Here is a 19641-nt window from a genome sequence, read left to right as displayed (position 1 = left end):
TTATTATTTAAGCGCGCTTGTATTCAAATGGTTTCCACATGTAATGGTCTGCAAGAGGATGTAGAGAGCCATAGCCCCGTCCCCCAGGGCATGAAGGAGGCATGGAGGAGATCCAGGCCCCAGACATCCAGAGGCCCCAGAGTGCGAGAGCCCAAGGAGGACCACCGGAGGGGCATCCGTGCCACCTTCATGGGAAGGGCTGAGGATCCCCAGACAAGGCGTCACCCAGTAGCCACCGAGCAGAAGCTAGAGGGGGCTGCACCGGCGTGCCCGCCGGCTCTGCCGGCAGCCAGCTGTGCCAGAGTGAACCAAGCCGCAGGCCCAGAGGCCAGAGGCCTGAGGGCCCCCCGCACCACTAGTTTTCTTGATCATGTCTATGGTCCAGCTTCATCAGATGCAGCGTGATACAGAGTATAAATCACACTATTCACGGATTTTGCTCCCAGTTCTTTCTCCTAGATTTCTCCCCTTTTGTGAATGAAAATAAAAAACACTTACAGTAAAAACTGCATTGTGCATTCAAACTCTGTCTCTTCTTCCGGACGGATGTGACCATGTTATCTTCTAATACAGTGGCTTGCAAAAGTATTCGCCCCCCTTGAACTTTCCCACATTTTGTCACATTACAGCCACAAACATGAATCAATTTTATTGGAATTCCACGTGAAAGACCAACACAAAGTGGTGCACACGTGAGAAGTGGAACGAAAATCATACATGATTCCAAACATTTTTTACAAATAAATAACTGAAAAGCGGGGTGTGCGTAATTATTTGCCCTAAAGGACTATTTAGCACCTCCTGGATGTCAGCTCACGAGGTTTGTGTGTTTTATTTTCTGTAATCAAGGATTTTTGATTGATTAACACTACTTACAAGAGCGCATTTTGATGTGTTTTGTTTTATTGTTTTGTCCGTGAGCAGTTCTCACGGGTTGCCAAGACCAGAATAAACCCTGTTCTATAACTACATCGTGCGTACGTCAATCCTTGAGGGTGCTACACTGTCCATAGGACAACTATTAGTCGTGCACTGCACAAAGTTGGCCTTTATGGAAGAGTGGCAAGAAGAAAGCCATTGGTAACAGAAAACCATAAGAAGTCCCGTTTGCAGTTTGCCACAAGCCAGGTGGGGGACACAGCAAACATGTGGAAGAAGGTGCTCTGGTCAGATGAGACCAAAATGGAACTTTTTGGCCAAAATGCAAAACGCCATGTGTGGCGGAAAACTAACACTGCACATCACTCTGAACACACCATCCCCACTGTCAAATATGGTGGTGGCAACATCATGCTCTGGGGCTGCTTCTCTTCAGCAGGGACAGGAAGCTGGTCAGAGTTGATGGGAAGATGGATGGAGCCAAATACAGGGCAATCTTGGAAGAAAACCTCTTGGAGTCTGCAAAAGACTTGAGACTGGGGCGGGGTTCACCTTCCAGCAGGACAACGACCCTAAACATAAAGCCAGGGCAACAATGGAATGGTTTAAAACAAAACATATCCATGTGTTAGAATGGCCCAGTCAAAGTCCAGATCTAAATCCAATCCAGAATCTGTGGCAAGATCTGAAAACTGCTGTTCACAAACACTGCCCATCTAATCTGACTGAGCTGGAGCTGTTTTGCAAAGAAGAATGGGCAAAGATTTCAGTCTGGAGATGTGCAAAGCTGGTAGAGAGATACCCTAAAACAGCGGTCCCCAACCCCCGGGCCTCAGACCGGTACCGGTCCGTGAGTCGTTTGGTACCGGGCCGCGAGAGTTGAGGCTCAGGTGTGAAATGTATAGTTTTCAGGGTTTTTATCAGTTTTCAGCGTTATTTTGTTATCGTTTTTATCGTTTACTCGGTTTTCCTGGGTCTTTTCACGTGTGTTATGAATACATTTTCTTTTTTTCGGTACCGGTACTAGTTTTATTTTGTTGTATTTGTTGTACACCTTAAAGGCCAGTCCATGAAAATATTGTCGGGCATAAACCGGTCCGTGACGCAAAAAAGGTTGGAGACCGCTGCCCTAAAAGACTGGCAGCTGTAATTGCAGCAAAAGGTGGTTCTACAAAGTATTGACTCAGGGGGCTGAATAATTACGCAACTTCACGGTTTGTTGAAGACTGGCCAGTCAGTTGGCTTATCTGAACAGTCACCAGGAGGAACAATGCCACCATTTCTGTGATCTAACATCAAAGAGACCTGCTTTGGTGATAATTTATTTGAATTTCAGGAGTGAAACCACACCTCGATACACACCCTTCCAGCTCTATATATTCTCCCCCACTTCATTCACATCTTATTAGCAAATGGAGATCTACCCTTTTGCCCTTTGATTCCTTCCTCAAACCGCAACCGGCATTTCACAAAATTCAAAGTGTTTTTCAAGTGATGTCAACTCATTATAATGTTTGACAAAAATGCATAATTTTTTTCTTAAGTCAGGAATGCAGTTCCTCTTGGTGCCACTTGAGGCTGGCTGTGTCAGTCCTCAGAGAGACCCATGAACAGCTTAAGGCACTAAAAAGCATTTTCACAGCTTCTGGCATCACTGGATAGTTTCCACTCTGATAACAACTGCATGAACTTTTGAAACCCCATTCTCAGGGATACTCAAATTAGAGGTATGGCTGCTTTGATTTGTCTGGACGCAGGTAGTTTGATCCGATTGATAACTACAAGGCCTAAAGTCCACTATTTTGAGTCAGTCAGACTTATATTGTTGTGTCACTAGAATTATGGCTTTGAGCATTTTTAATGGACAGTCTGTCTAGAATTGTCGCTCTAAATAGTCAATATCTGTACTCGTGTTTTGTACCCACACAGCTCACTAACAAACGTTAGCTGGGTATTTCAGCACGCTATCCTTTCATGTAAATGTGTTCACCGCTGGCTAAAAACAACAAAAGGTCGACTAACATTACTATATCTGTGAGTCCCACTGTGGGGCGGCTCCAAGTGGGCCATAAAAGTACTGCAGTAATGAGAGAAATTCCTTTTTAAGTTACTCCCAAATATCTTAAGTTACATATTTATATACATTATGTCCAAATTTGTATACATTTTATTTATATAAAATGTATATAATTGAATTTAAACTGGTAACAGGAGGTGGTTAGTTAGTTACTATTACTCATTACTCTGACCTAAATTTACTGAAGCTTGAGCACAGTCAGGTCACTGATGGAATCGAAAGCTCCAGAGGGGAAATCACGCCAGTCTAAAGGTAGGTGTTACCATGGCAATAACGTCTTGTTGTGAAGATGAAAGAGTCATGCAGTAGAGGAGCGGTTTATTGGCAACACCTGTTAACTGTGATTGTATCCAGTGTGCTGCAGCCATGATACCAAACAGATATAGTTCTTCAGTTAAGCTTCACAATTCATTCCTCTTGGGGGAAAAAGGAAACATAATTAGACAGACACTGCAAAATTAAAACAATTCTTTAATTACGTGACTATAACAAGTAATTAAAGAATTACGTATCCACTTAACACACGCATCCACTTAACACACTGTTTACGGCAACAGCTACACCCTTTTTGCGCATGTTCTTCCTTTTTCAGCTATTTATTAACAAGTGACCTTTATGTATATATATGCCTGTATATATTGTGCTATTCTTAGTTAGCATATTGTCTGTCTTTGTTAATGGTTGTTTATAATGGAGCACTGTAACGAAAAAGAATTTCCCCTAGGGATCACTAAAGTATTCTGATAAATCTTCTTTGGTATTTGTATCCTTTTACACAGAGAAATCAGTTATTCAATGTGTTTTGGGGACATGCTGGCAAAGGCATTGAAATGTATTTTGTGTGCATACAAAACACTACATATATACACAGTGTTTGGGAGTAACGGAATACATGTACCGCCGTTACGTATTTAAAATACAAAATATGAGTAACTGTATTCCGTTACAGTTACCGTTTAAAAAGGTGGTATTTAGAATACAGTTACTTTGTTGAAATAAATGGATTACACTGCGGTACTTTCCTGTTTCATATTGTCGCGGGTCAGGACTGTTTGGGTTTTGTTTGACAGCTACGTTCTGTTGTTCCAGGCGGCAGCGTTACGGTTGCCATGGTTACAGGGCGACGCTCTCTCTCTCTGCGACTGTGTGTTTCCTGGGTTAGAGAGCGCCTTTTCGTTGTTGTTGTTGTTGTGCTAAGCTAACAAGCAGAATGCTACAAGCATAGCTCTAAAGAATGTAGCATCATGTTCAGTGTAGTCCGTGCTGCAGGGAGAATGGACTGCCATACACGTTATGTGTCTGTGAGTGCGAGGAGGGAGAAAAAGGGGAGTGGAAAGGTACGAGTTGTCATCGAGCAATAACGGGAGCTGGAAGCATGTAAATATAATAATAACGACTTCAGCCAAGAAGAGTGCCTGACGAGCCCAGTTGTAAGTAAGCTATTAAGACTCGACTGTACACCGTGTTCGTGTTTTCCTCCGAAAACAATAAGTTCCGTTGAAGCAGCCTTTCAACGCCTCTCTCTGTTTCTCGCAAGAAAAGTTGACCCACACAACAAAGTAAAGCTATTTTTCAGCTACGAGCCGACAGGGACCCCGCCGTAGTAGTCAGAGCTCCCTTTACTACAGTTCGGAGCCGTGGACCTTCAGTAATAGTAATAAATCACACAGCAATAGTACATTCATGTAGTTGTAAAAAGCATGATAATATATTAAGTAATCCAAAGTATTCAGAATACGTTACTGTCATTGAGTAACGTAACGGAATACGTTACAGAATACATTTTGGGGCATGCATTCTGTAATGGAATACATTTTAAAAGTAACCTTCCCAACACTGTATATACAACAATAACCCCAAGGTTCATGCACGAACCCTCAACTAAAAAACAAACAAAACTATCACTGGAGTTCTGTTTTGGTCAAGTAACTTCGACCTTTTATTGACAAAACGAGTACAGTTAAACAATATTTCTATAAATCATTACTGGAAGACGTCCCACTTTTCATACCACAGTCATAGTTTTATTCTGAAAATACAGACTGTAAAGAATGTTACTTTAGTATTAAAACATCAGTATCTTCCTTCCACCAAAACAGACCAAGTGCCCAATCTGGAACCAGTTCCACCCTACAATAAAAGTTTTTTGTTCTGTTATATTCTGTTCTCAAACTGAAATGTGGCCTGGATCTCACTGTCCTGCACCAACACTGGACAAAGGTCAGCAGAAAAAAGTTATATAGTGTGTAAAGATACACAGTGCTTTCTTTTTGCCTACAAGAGCAGGCCTAGTCCCAGTGAAGAGAGCGTGCTTTTGTGTTTCCTTGTCTTAACCCTGCCTAAGATGTACATGAAGGAAAGAGGTGGACTGCTCCAACAGTTGCAAGCAAGGATACACAGGTTTATCAGTGATGTTTAAAAGGAGTGTGACTAACTGTATGCAAACAATATCTTTAAAGTTGCTACATACTGCTACAGTGTGAATGGTATTACAGCAAAATATAAAATGAAATGAGAGGACTGGACGCTTCATAAAATGTGCATTAAATTATTTGCAGGTTCTGTATGTTACAAATTGACTGTAAAAATATCATCAAACTGATTATCATTATCAAACAGTGGCCTCATTTTACACACATTTTCATTAAAGGCCTTAATAAAGCTGTCCTTTGTTTACTACATATTCCGCCCTTTTCATCTTATTGAATTCATCTCTGTGGCCGGACACTGTAAGACGGGGCACAGACTGCACACAGCTGTTCCTCTGTTGAATCAACAGTGTAAGTAACCCTCCCACAAAAGAAGGTGCATTTGTTTTACTTAGATAAACTTTGTGCTTTTTGTCCAACTGTCAACTTTGCATCATTTCAGCAGTGGAGTGAGGACGGTGTTGGTAATGACTCCAGCAGCGAGGATGAGGATCATGATGAGTATCGCCAGGCCGCGCCGTAACACCAGCTGTGACACTGACAGAACATCTCCCACTGTAGTGGTGTTGGTGGTTTGACTCTCTTCTGGTATTTGCATCTCCATCAATACGTGGTCCACCTCGGCGCTCTCACCACTGGATGCAATAGTACTGATTGGGGTCTGGATGAGATTAGAGTCTAGGGTTTGGAAAGAGAAGTATGAATAAGACACTGTAATAATGGGATGTTTCAGCCAGTTTGCCCACTCACCTCTATTTTCCATCTTGATCGTGTCTTTTTCTTCTTTGACGCGGACTCCCGCTCGCACTTCAGCCTGATCAGACACAACAGTTAATGACATGCTTTGATGAGTGAAAGTGTGATAAACTGTCAATAGATGCAGGTGTGCACCTCTTCAGCAGCCTTCTTCCAATTGAGTTTGCACAAAAATGTGATGAAAAAGATCGACTGCACGAACACGCAAACCGTAAGGCCTGCCCAAAATCCTACAGCAGAAAAAACAGAAGAAGAAGAGTTTTAATGGGTTGCCTGCTTGTCAGGCCGGAGGTACATTTAATTTCTGACTGCTGCACACATTTGTTCCCAATACAGCATAACCTGAAAGACTTAACATGCGGTGATTGTCGCTTTCGCATAGCGTCAGCAGTATATGCATCATTTTAATGAAAGACAATTTAAGGTAAGATTAGATAAAGAATACTGTCTAAAATGTTTCATTTAAAAGGTTAAAGATTTAATTTTTCCTATTAGTACTTTTTTTTCTTTACATCTAATGTATTTATTTTTCTATGTAATTGTAATTCTGAGCATTTTGTATTTCATGATTTTGTGTAAAACTGTAAATAATCACCGAAAGATGACAACAACAGCAAATAATATTTTCTCTTATCTTGAATATGTCACATTAATTTACTGTGAAGGAAAATAAAAGAACTTGGAATGACTTCACTGCTCTGCCACCCTCACCTACAACTCCCATTTTGGCTGCAAACATCAGGGACACGCCAGTGGGTAAGCCAATAAAGTAGTACCCGATCAGGTTACACAGAGCACCAACCGACTGCTTTCCTACACCTCTGACAACTCCTCCAGTCACGCCCTGTAAACACAAACACAGATTTCTCTGAATCACATTTTATATTTTTCAGTATTAGCCTAAAATGTTGATCACTGCTGTAAAATCATTTCTTACCGCAATTGCATCACCAAGATGCAAGAAACCAAACACCAACATGATGTCAGAAACCCTCTGCAAAATATCACTAAAAAAATATGTGCAGTTAAAATACAGTCAAACACCATGAAGCATACACAAACTTGAAAAACGACCTTCAATGCAATGAGCTCCATGTAACATGAAATTATTTGATTATTGTGTTCGTTTTTATCTAATCAACAATGTAAACCAGTCTTGTTTCAGTTAATGAAATGGACACTGGGACAAAGGGATGAATAACAAGCGTAACTGTTTTTTTTTAATTTGGCACCCGTATGTGTCTGTGAGTCAGCATGAAAGTTAAAGCCTTACTTAACATTCAACAGTTCAAGCAGCCACATAAAACAACCTGATGTGACCTATACAAGAATACCAAAATAAGTAACGGAGAAACTCGTCCTAGAGTAGAGGTTAAAGGTCAGAAATTATACTTACAGCTCTGAAGTAAAAATGTATCCAATTACATTTTTACAGGCACAGAAAATAGCGCTGACAAAGCACGCTATTATGACTGCAACGAGAAAAAGAAACCAGAATAAAATGCATTACACTCTTTTAAAATCATTCAATTTTAATATTGAAGGAAAAAGCGATGACAAGAACACAGAAAGCACTTTAAATACAGCAGCCAGGTTTATTAGATTACATTTTTATTGATTTACTCTGATGGGTCAAGAGGACACAGGCAGCCAGTGGATTTAAACCCATGACCGTTTTGCTGTGAAGTACCTTCCTGCATGGTTTATAGCTCGGTACAGCTTCCTTCCACAGTCCAAAGACATCCATGCTAGGTTAGCTAATGATGGGATAAGCTCCCATCAACAATATGGTATTGGATAAGCTGTTAAGGAGGTGGCGGGACGGATGGATTTATATTTTATTACATTTATGCTTCATATGCTTATTTAACAATATTTTATTCAAAATTTTCTATTCATGAGGCTCAATATGAAATGAAACTAGAGCTGCTACTGCTCAGTTATCAGTATTTTTAGTGCTTTCCATTTATGTAACACAGACAATAATACGTCGGTTCTTACATGCACAGATGATGGGGACTTTGCTTGACAGCTTGGCCTGCTCGATGTTTCCTGCACCAAGTGCATTCCCAACCCGTACGCTGGCAGCACTAGCAAACCCTAGTGGAATCTATGGAAAAAGTCCATGTGTAATTCCAAAATGTAACGCCAAGTCAACATGCAAGCAAAACTGAGTGGAGTTACCATGTATGCTAGAATGGACAGCTCGTAGGTTATTGACTGAGCTCCCAACTCGGCCTCACTGATCACACCGGCCAGGAATCCTCCCACTTCAAACATCCACCACTCCAGACAGAGCATGAGCATGCTGGGGACAGCCAGCTGGACAAAGGGTCCCCACTCCTGGAGACAGTCAAGGGACCAACCTGTGGGTCAGAGTGACTCTATATGTCATCTTTCAAACTATTGGTTTAAATTATAATTTTATGATAGGCCTAGGATCAACAATTACCAATGAAGGATTTACATATATTTGACCTTACCATGAAATGTTATTTAAATCCCACACGTTTTAACTATTACAGAGATGTCTTAAAGTTTATTGAAACCCTCCTGTTAAAGAATAGTAACTGTCACGAATGACACAGCAAAATAAAAACATTTCAGCAAGTTCAAGATTCCCTGTAGAAGTAAAATGACTGACCTGCCCATGTAGCCTTATGCAGACCTCTCAAGTACATGTAAATGAATAAGACTGCTGCCAGCAAATACTGGGAGATGGCATTGGCTGCTGCTGATCCACTTAAAGACAAAAACACCGTAAAAAATAAACATTTAATGCCACATATTTAAAGTGACAATCAAATGAAACGCTATCAACAGAGCTACCCAAACTAAAATTAGAAGGTAATGTAAGTTTTATTTGACTTTTTAGTCATTTAATCTATCGTGCAATCTGTGTTAAATTCACTGAATCATTAAATAAAGAATTTAAAACACATTAGTTTTCTTTGACTGAATTTAGAGTTACATTCAACCAATGATGTCACAGGAATGATGGAGGAAAACTTACGCAACACCCAAATCCAGCTGATGGATGAGGACGTAGTTGAATATTGCGTTAAAGACATTTCCAATTGCTCCAGTTATAACTTGAGGACATATAATTCCCTGTACACCAAAGCACAAAATACACATAACATTCATGTTAATGTTTTAAATGCACAGCCAACTATTAAGGTAATGTTGGGCCATATGCACGTTCAAGCACCTGATTTTGAAGATACCTCCCCTGCAGCTGGTACATGAAAGCAGCCTGAAGAAAGCAAACATTAAATGATAAGAGACTCATTGACAGAAGCGAAGAACAAATTTGAGCACATGATCGGATCTTAGGTTAATCAGCACGCTAACACTTTTTACTGAAGATAATAAACAGCCAAAGCTGAGAAACATGTCAAATGACAATAAGTTACAGTTACTACAGATTCATTGCATTTATATGCCTCCACTGAATGTCATTAACCCTTGTCTACTCTGTCCCAGAGTTTGTGGGATTGCTTTCTGATTTTCTGCAATATAAGTGCCTTAATGTGACTGTTGTGAATTGGAGCTGCTAAAAAAATGAACTGAGCTAAGAATTTGGACAGTTAGCTAAGGTCCTTTGAATCTAGGCAAGGCTTGTATGTTGTCCCTGTGCCTGTGGGTCCTCTTTGGGAATTCCAGCTTCCTCCCACAGTCCAGAGACATGCATATTAGGTTAACTGGTGATTTTTAAATTGGCTGGAGATATAAATGTGTTCGTGAATGGTTCGTGTCTCTTCATTAGCCCTGCTATACACTGTGCAGGTTGTACCCTGCCTCTAGACCTGTGACAGCTGGGATAGGTTCCAGTGCCCCTGCAACCCTGATTTGAACAAGTGGAAGAAAATTTACGGATGGCTTGAACTGAATCCTCTGGGAATAATGAGTGTTTGATGTTAATACATTGTAATAACAACCTAAAACGTTAAGCTGCTTCTGGAGAAAAAGTCGTCATCAACCAAGATCAGCAGGCGTCAAACATGAAAGACCGCACAAACCTAACCATGTGTAAATCTATTAAACTGTTAAGAACTTTGCATCTGGAACAGAGATCTAACAGATCTTTTAGCTGTGCTGAAATTGGTTATTTAACACCTTTCAAAACTCTGTCAAATCAAACTCACCGGCAGAGCAGGCATGAAGATCTTCACATAGAGCTGGGAAAGGCTTCATGTGGAAATGAAAAGACAAAGTAAGCCTGCAACACTGTTGATGGTGACTGCACATAAATTATGGGCACATTGTATTTTTCTTGTTCTTTTACTTCATTCTGCACATTACTGTTTCCTACTTTGGTAAACAACAGTGACTTCATTGTGTTATGCTGTAAAATAAACCCTGTGTGACCAATGATGATGCTTCATTTTTGAACTTATCAGATCCAACTAATCCCAAATAGTTTAGACAAACTGAAAATGCATCTCAGGTCTCGTGATGTCAATTACGTTTTTTGCAACTTTACCCAAAAGTCGAGACATGTCACTGGCATGTTAACATAGCATGTAGTCTGAGACGCTGCTGGGCTGTAAACCAGTACACAAATCTAACCAGTTATTCCTCACAGGTTAGTAATGATGAACCCTAAACTCACTTGCATAGAAAGCTGAGTGACTTTAACAGCTGACATGCAAATTGCTGTTTTCCTGAGTTTAATTTTAAAGCCCTGCAAGTACAAAGTTAAATATTTCCATAATCTGTGTGAAGAGGTCATAATTTGTTCTCCTGAATGAAAAATTCATGCCTTTGCATTACTGAATTCACATATTTGTGTTATGTTTAGAAAAAAGTCAGTGAACAGTAAACAGTAAGAACCAGCACACTGACAGTTCAGATTAAAAACTGAACAACGGTGGTGAAGAAAGTGGAGGATTTAGCAGTTAAACAGACATTTCTAGTCTATGATACTTCAACAAATGAACAAAACTGGTTTAAAAATATTTTTACACAGCTGGTACCACAGTTCTTTTTCTTTTTGGCTTTAGCTAAAACCTTTGTTCAGGAAAACGTCTGAATTTTCCAGTGCTCAGTTAACTGTTCACTGCCACTGCAGGTATAATGTGCTTTTAGATTACTGCATTGTTTTGCACAAACTAACAGTGCTTGGCATTTTGCATAATTTGTGTTTCTTTAAGAGTGAGACAGACACATGCTCAGCAGTGTCACAACATCCACGCGTCTGTTATTGCTGGTTAATAACAGCTCACCTGGCGACCTCTGGACTCTGTTTGACAGCAAGTAGGAGAGGCTCAGTGTTGATGAGGATGGCCCAACAAGGGAAACAGGCCAGCAGCAGAATCAGAACTCCCCTCTGGAGAATCACACCCACACGCTTCAAGTTACCGCTCCCATACGTCTGCGTGAAACAGGTAGACAGACGCTCGGGTGAGAAAAGTTGGAAAACACAGAATCCCACCAAAGAACAAGGGTATGACTGATCATAGAAAAATAACTCCACACAAAAGCTCAGTGTTGAGATGTTTAAAAGGGCATTCCAGGAGAACCTGGGAACCCAGCTGTGCTGCTTGTGTTTGTCTTGGTTACACAAATAAAGTGAAAGCTCTGGTGAGGACCCTACCTGAGATATGAGGGTATCACAAGTTAATGACAAACCGGTGCCAATGGAAATACCAGTGACGTTAACTACCTGCAAACGAAACACAACATGCATAAAGTGGGGTAAAAAATGATGCATATTTACAGTTCAACAACAAAGGCACTGAAATGTCTGCTCACCGCAATTGATAATGCTACAGCTGCAAGTTCAGTTTTCCCCAGGTGACCACAGAACACCGTGCTGACAAAACCGATCATGAAAATCATGAACTGGGAAATGACCTGAAGCACAGAAGAGGAGATACTGACTCTGTGTTGTATTTAGAAATACATTTAAAGGAAAAATAAATAAGTAATGAATATGGTTAAAACATTTAGTAACTTAAGGATGTTAAACATTTAAGAAATATTGAAGCAAATGTATGTTGTTGAGCTTTAAGCAAAATCTGGACTAATTTGACATATAATCCAAATAAGCCATAAAAACACAATTAATGCATCTAAAATTAAATAAACATGATGCCAAACTGATAGGTTTGTAGCTTGAACCTATTCGCTGGAACGTTGAAGACAATATAATTACACAGCAAAGCAAGACACAAGGCACCAAAGTTCTCTGGTTTACTCATGCATGAGGGAGACCTGCCTAGAGCCAAGTGTCGTCCCACCACTTGACCTCCATCAGACTCTCAGCCAGGCTCCCCATAGCACTCCTGGCTGATTTTTTCCCTTTTTTCCGTGTGAGCTTACCTGCGATAACTTCTGGACACTTGTAGATCATTAGGACTAGAGTGTTCTTAACAGAAACAGCAACATTTTATGGTTACCTTGTCCTCAGCGCTCCGTGTGTCTGTGGCCTAGACACAGCTGAAGCCTGATTACAGCGTCTGGGCACCGAGCAGCCTCAATAGCCTGGAAAGGTGCTAACCGCTAGGCTAACTAGCAACAAGATGCCTTCCCTCTCCACAGATGACTACCACAGCCTCCTGCAGAAGATTGCAGTACTGGAGACAAAAATTCATCGCTTAGAAGTAAACGTGGAGGTAAATGGACTGTGTGGAAATGAAACAACCTTGCCTTTGATTCAAAACAATGGCGATGAGCAAGCTAGTACACAGCTAAGGAGCACAGATAACATGACCAAGAAAGTAGACTCTGTGCATTATTATAAATCCTCAAGTGATAATCCCCCCTTAGACTGTCTTGGTGCAAAACCAAGACATAAATCATGTCTCCTGGAAGGGGGAGGACGTATCACAGGCAGGGCACAGCGAGCTGAAATCTCTGAAACCGACTGGCCTTCACTTCCTACGAGACAGAGAAGCTCTTCTACCCCTGTATACGGGAGGAAACAGGACTGGACAACCGTGAATAGGAAGGTTAACAACAAACCTCCAAAACAACTGAATGTGAAACTGCAGAACAGATTTGCTCCACTATCAAAGGACCCTGGATCTATATCGGACAACCATCCATCTAAAAGCAGCGAAATAAGGTCTGAAAATCTGTTAAAAAGTGAAAGGCCACAGGGAAAGCTAAAGGCTAGGCCTGAAACTCTGATTCTGGGTGACTCTGCCGTAAAGGATGTACAAAGGATGTGCGGTAAGAACACTAAAGTCCTCTGCTTTCCTAACGATATGGTCAACAACCTGAAGGAGAGAATTCTTCAAATTGCAGATGAATATCCAACTGTGACAAACATTGTTCTGCATACAGGGTCAAACGATGTGTCCAAACAACAGTCGGAGGTTCTGAAACGGGACTTTACTGGATTATTAAATACTGTAAACTCTCTGAATGCAGCTGTATTCATCAGTGGACCTGTACCGCCGGTCAGAGGAGGAGACGAGAGATTCAGCAGGTTGTTTACACTGAATAAATGGCTTATATCAGCATGTGCTGACCACTCAGTGCACTTTATCGACAACTTTAATACTTTTTGGGAACGCAGGCATCTGTTCAAAGCAAATGGATTTAATTTTAACAAGTCAGGGGTGAAACTGTTCATCTCCAACTTGTTTTATTTCATACGTCATCCATCCGTGCTTGGTGCCAAGGCTGAGATAAACGAGGAGTTATCTCATAAAGAGGAACAAACAGAACTCCAAGAACAGACAAAGCCCAGCAGAAACCTTGAAGAGGAGCTCCATTTGCCCCCACCCGGGAAGAGCCTCAGAAAGGAGAGACATCCATGGCATCTGAGGAAGAGCCTCAGAAAGGAGAGACATCTAAGGCAAGAAGAGGGGTCCCTATTTGCCTCCAACTCTCTCAACAACACCAACGACCAGGACAAGGGACCACGACCTTCCCCAGTCCCCCAAACCCCTGACAGGCCATCACCCTCCTCCCCCTCCCTTTCTCCCTCCTCCCCACACCTGAAATTCACTGAGGTGATGATGGAGCGGGTCAATGCTGGGCTCAGATCTACCCCCCGTCCCAATCCCTTTTTGTCCCCCATAAACCCCCCACCAGAGCGGCCAAAGGTTCGCCATCGAGCCCCACCCTCAACAGAGCAATCGAAGTCACATTGCCCAGCCTCGCCCCCCTTAGTTCCTCTTCATGCCCTGTCTCCGCAGTCTGATGCGTGATGTGTGAAGGGTCCGGGCTGTGAGGATTATGGCAGTGATGACTTTTCCCAGGAGAAGCTGGGACCCTGTTTACTAGAAGGTTTTAAAATTTCTGTACTTTTAGGTGACAGGAGACATGTGGCCTGGTCAAAACACAGAGAGCTGCACTCTAAAAGATCTTTAAACATAGTAAACATACCTTGTGTGCCACAGACTGCTCCCAAACACGAGGGGACAAGTAATACCTCTAAAACACTTAAGTTGGCTTTATTAAACATTAGATCTCTAGCTGGGAAAACATTTTTAATTAATGATTTAATCACTGAGCACAGCCTTGATTTTATGTTTTTAACTGAAACTTGGTTGGACCAAAGTAACAGTGGAGCTGTTCTCATCGAGACGACCCCTCCTAACTACAGTTTTATCAGTGAGGCCAGGGTGAGCAGGAGAGGAGGGGGGGTTGCTGTCTTATTTAATGAATCATTTCAATGTAAGCAGCTATCTCCTGGAAGTTTTCAGTCTTTTGAATATGTGGCTTTACAGCTGAAGGCCCCATCCAAAGTTGTGTTTCTTAATGTTTACAGGCCTCCCAAATACTGCACAGACTTTTTTAATGACCTCAGTGAACTGCTGTCTGTGATCTGTGTTGATTTTGACTGTGTAATTATTGTTGGGGATTTTAACATTCATGTGGACAACCCTCAGGACAAAGGGACTAAAGACCTGAGTAACACTCTGGGCAACTTTGGGCTGACTCAGCATGTAACAGAGGCCACACATAATAGAGGACACACTCTTGACCTACTGATCTCCAAAGGCCTGAGCATTTCAAAGGTTACTGTGTCTGATGTGGGCCTGTCTGATCATTACTGTGTTTTCTTTGAAAGTAAAATCTCAGCCCACACAAATATATCAACAACAGTGATCACAAAACGGTGTATAACTGAACACAGTAGTGCAATTTTTAACCAGGTCTTCCCATTAACACCTGACCTGCCCAGAGGGTCAGTCAATGAGCTCGTCAATAGCTTCAATGCTAACATGTTAAATGTAATGGACACTATTGCTCCCATTAAGGTGAAGGTTATCTCTGGAAGGAAAAAGTCTCCATGGAGAAACTCCACACTGGTGAAAAATGAAAAAAGAGAGTGTAGGAAAGCTGAGCGCAGATGGAGAAAAACAAACCTCCAGGTTCATTATGACATTTATAAAGAGAAACTTCACAATTATAATTTACAACTGAGGAATGCAAGGAGGTCCTACTTCTCTGACATCATCACTAAAAACAGCCATAATGCTCGGGTCTTATTTTCTACAGTTGACAGGCTAACAAACCCTCCTGTGTCAGTGGCAGCTGAACTTCATTCGACCATGGCCTGCAATGACTTTGCCAAATTCTTCACTGAAAAAATCCAAAAAATTAGACAAGCAATTGGTACATCAACAGCAGATCCAGGATATGTACTGTGTCCACCAAAAAACTGTTTAAACACCATGAAACAGTTTCAACCTATTAACAGCAAAGACCTGGAGGACATCTTAGGTCAACTGAACTCCTCCTCCTGCTGTTTAGATGTCCTGCCAACAAGTTTTTTCAAAAAGGTCTCAAAGACTTTAGAGTCAGACCTGTTACAGATCGTCAACTTTTCTTTATTATCAGGTGTGTTTCCAGAATCACTAAAAACTGCTGTAATCAAACCTATACTGAAAAAGGACAATCTTGACAAGACACAAATGAACAACTACAGGCCGATCTCAAATCTCCCGTTTTTAAGTAAGATCATTGAAAAAGCAGTTTCTCAACAGCTCAGTTACTTCTTAAAACAGAATAATTGCTACGATGCCTTCCAGTCAGGTTTTAGACAGAACCACAGCACTGAAACTGCTCTGACCAAAGTGTTTAATGACATATGTCTGAATACAGACAGTGGAAAAATGTCAGTCCTAGTTTTACTGGATCTCAGTGCAGCATTTGATACAGTTGACCACAACATATTACTCAAACGACTGGAGAACTGGACAGGTCTTTCAGGAACTGTACTAAACTGGTTCAAAACATACTTAGAAAACAGGAAATACTTTGTATCAATAGGTAACTTCACATCTGAGCAGACAAGTATCACATGTGGAGTTCCCCAAGGTTCCATCTTGGGACCCCTTCTGTTTAACATCTACATGCTCCCACTGGCACAGATTATAAACAACAACAAAATAAACTATCACAGCTATGCAGATGACACACAAATATATATCACAATGTCACCAGGAGACCGAGGCCCTGTACAGGCTCTTGGTAAATGCATTGAGGAAATCAATGACTGGTTGTGCCACAATTTTCTCCAGCTAAACACAGGTCCTTACACTGGCTGCCTGTCCGTCAGAGGATAGACTTTAAAGTTCTGATGCTGGCCTATAAAGCTCTGAATGGTTTAGGACCAAAATACATCAATGACCTCCTGACCCAGTATGAACCTTCCAGATCCCTCAGGTCATCTGGATCCGGTCTTTTATCAGTTCCCAGAGTCAGAACCAGACACGGAGAAGCTGCATTCAGCTTTTATGCTCCTTATATCTGGAACAAACTCCCAGAAAGCCTCAGATCAGCTGAAACACTCAGTTTATTTAAATCCAGGTTGAAGACTCACCTGTTCTCAGCTGCATTTGAATAAAGCACCAAATCCACACTTTAAGCTTAAATTTCAAAACTTACATTTAACTACTGATTTTATCTACTGTTCTGATTTTATCTGTTTTGATTTTATATACTGTTTTGTTTGTTTGTTTGTTTGTTAATTAGTTAGTTAGTTAGTTTATTTGCTTGTTTTAATCAATTTTAAATCATGCTTTTTATTTGTTCTTGTTTCTAATGTCTCTGTAAAGCACTTTGAATCACCTTGTTGAATTGTGCTATACAAATAAACTTGCCTTGCCTTGCCTTTATTGTGGTTACATGAATATGCATAGGGTCATTAACATATAGCATCTTACATAGGTATACATGTGAACAAAGAATACTGTGTGTGTGTGTGTGTGTGTGTGTGGTACTGCTGATCAAAGGGTCATATACATGAAAGCACAAAGGTAAACATCCTTGACACGGGAAGAGGGTAGCCCCCCCCCCCCTCACCCTAGATGGTTCACCCTAGATAACATGGTGAGGAACTCCTGCAGCTCATCTAAACAAAAAGCACTTAGACTAGAACAGACGTAGCTACGTTAATCCTACCATAAAACAATAAGAGAAGGTACGACCTCTCTCGTGCTCCCAGGATGTGGGTGTGCATTCTAGTGTGGAATACACACCAAGCCTCTGCAGCCTGTTAAAGATCACACAACCTATCACTACACAATTAATTATACACCTCTAAGCATACATGGTTAAATATTTCTAAGCATAAATGACAACCAACAATACAAAACCTAACACAAACCTGTCTAAGCAACTAAACAGATATAAACAGCTCGGTCCTACAGTCCCGGGTTTGTTTAGTTTAAACAAACGGGACGAGATATAACACAGTCTTAATAACGAGTCCCAAGTTTACTGACACATGGCACAACGTCTGTAGTAAATCAGTAACATCACACAGAGAGCGACAAACAGGGATGCCAAATAATGTCCGAATAAAAACACCACTACAGTTAAATATAGCTATTCAGTTGTGTCCACACAGTCTTACCACTGGTCCCGCTAGTTTGAAAAGTTGCACAAGCTCATTGCGGTAAACTGTCGGAATGAATCCAGGGACACATTTCTGGCAACAGCCGCGGGAGCTCTGTGCCACTTCACCTTCCTTTAAATCCCCCCTCGCTGCCTCTGTGCATTTTCCTGCTGTTTTTACCGAAGCGTCCATAATTGAACAGATCCAAGTGTTCTCTGCAAACAGCCGGACTGCTTTCTGTCACTGCTTCGCTCTCAGCAGCTACTGTATCTAGTAGAGGCTGATGTTTTGATAACGGGATCACGATGAGGAGGGGCCAGACACGCGCTGTAAGTTGAGGAGTGTCCTCGTGCATGTGTATACTGCTGCTGGGAAGTTTGGGAGTGTTTACACTTGTAAATAGCGCGTGCCACAGCACGGCGACAGACCCGCTAAGTGTGTGTTTAACACTCACTGTCTAATCTATGGGGAAGGAAGAGAAACCAAACAAACAATTTTTATTTTAGTTCAGTAATTGGAAAAAAGATAAAAAATCTAGGTGGACAATAATTTCATAACAGTAGAAGTATGGGTGCAAAAAAACAGAACAGTCTTCCTCACACTGACTTGCATAAAGTTCGGTCCTCAAACTAATATACATTAACATACTTTCATCAGAAAAAAATGTTGAAAATTAATAGTTTTTGCAGGTCAGACTGTCTGCAGAGTCTGTTTGCGATGCTGGATTGTTTTGCATCTGGGCAACTTTGGTTCAGGTGGTTGAGCAGGTTGTCTTGCAGGATCCTTGGGTACTGACCCCCGAGTTTGTTTGTGTGTGTGTGTGTGTGTGTGTGTGTGTGTGTGTGTGTGTGTGTGTGTGTGTGTGTGTGTGTGTGTGTGTGTGTAAGAAAGTCCTTAGGTATAGATAAAAGCAATATATGAACGTGTGTGTTTGGGTCAGCTGAGTAGGAAGGTGCTACACATAGCAGCATGGCTGCTTTGTTTGACAGGCGCACAGACACAGATAGCTGTAGGTGGCCTGGTTTCTCCCTCTGACCTATCCTCACTCCTGTGTTTGTGTTGTTGGTGCCTTTTAAACAATTTTATCAGAATGGCGTGATAAATAATAATAATACAGTGTGTTGTTCGCCTGCCCAAGAGGCTGTGCATTATTTGTATATTACTTAGCACTTAGGAGGTATCTGTGGCTATAAGATGGTAATATCACAACATTCCTCTTTTATATACAATCTATGTTTTTAACTCTTGAAAATGACTCTGAACAAGGTTATGCAAGTGGTGCAGGACTTCCATAAATATTAACATAGAGAGAAAAGACTGGAAATATTGATAAATGATAACTAAATAATGGGTAAATAAACAAAAAAACTAACAGTATACTATATGTAGATTAATTGTAAAATATTGGTCAAATTAAAGGTTTTTTTTTAAATTTATGTACAGATTTTTAATGTATTTATTTCGGCGTGAGTCATTTCGATCTTCTACGTCTCATGTTCACTACACCTGAATACGTCTTAGTCTAGGAATACAATTACAGGGTGTTTTATAATGTTGATAAAGATTATCTACCAGTAAGAGGTTTAGTTTAAGAAATTAATCTGGTTTAACTAGACTTATCATGGGAAAGTCACCTAAATTAGAGTGGCCCGCAGTAAGAGCTTTCCTTCATGATTAAAAAAAAGTACCTGCTG

At 41.0% G+C, this 19641-nt stretch overlaps 1 protein-coding gene across 2 annotated transcripts; it reads right to left on the bottom strand.

Annotated features, from left to right (window-relative positions):
• Positions 1–4880: 4880 nt before the first annotated feature.
• LOC147328498 (multidrug and toxin extrusion protein 1-like) lies at positions 4881–19019 on the bottom strand. 2 transcript variants are annotated; one of them, XM_086296903.1, is made up of 16 exons: positions 17966–19018; positions 11899–12000; positions 11741–11809; positions 11370–11518; positions 10290–10332; positions 9353–9397; positions 9155–9252; positions 8786–8883; positions 8326–8507; positions 8143–8251; positions 7538–7613; positions 7079–7148; positions 6853–6985; positions 6277–6371; positions 6136–6199; positions 4881–6063 (listed from the first exon to the last, which is right to left on the bottom strand). In XM_086296903.1, the coding sequence occupies exons 1-16, from the start codon at positions 18137–18139 to the stop codon at positions 5819–5821; spliced, it is 1752 nt and encodes a 583-aa protein (XP_086153029.1). In that variant the 5' UTR covers positions 18140–19018; the 3' UTR covers positions 4881–5818. The 2 variants fall into 2 exon arrangements, with proteins under 2 accessions (XP_086153029.1, XP_086153028.1); XM_086296902.1 differs by having other exon boundaries at positions 4881–6199; positions 17966–19019.
• Positions 19020–19641: the final 622 nt, after the last annotated feature.

This window comes from Aulonocara sp. 'chitande type north' Nkhata Bay, linkage group LG6 (assembly GCF_057382095.1).
Source record: "Aulonocara sp. 'chitande type north' Nkhata Bay isolate Kocher_YH1m ecotype deep benthic linkage group LG6, A_spYH_male_GT1.1, whole genome shotgun sequence".
NCBI classification, from domain to species: domain Eukaryota; kingdom Metazoa; phylum Chordata; class Actinopteri; order Cichliformes; family Cichlidae; genus Aulonocara; species Aulonocara sp. 'chitande type north' Nkhata Bay.
Note: the sequence above shows the minus strand (reverse complement) of the source record. Positions and strands in the feature narration are given on the sequence as shown.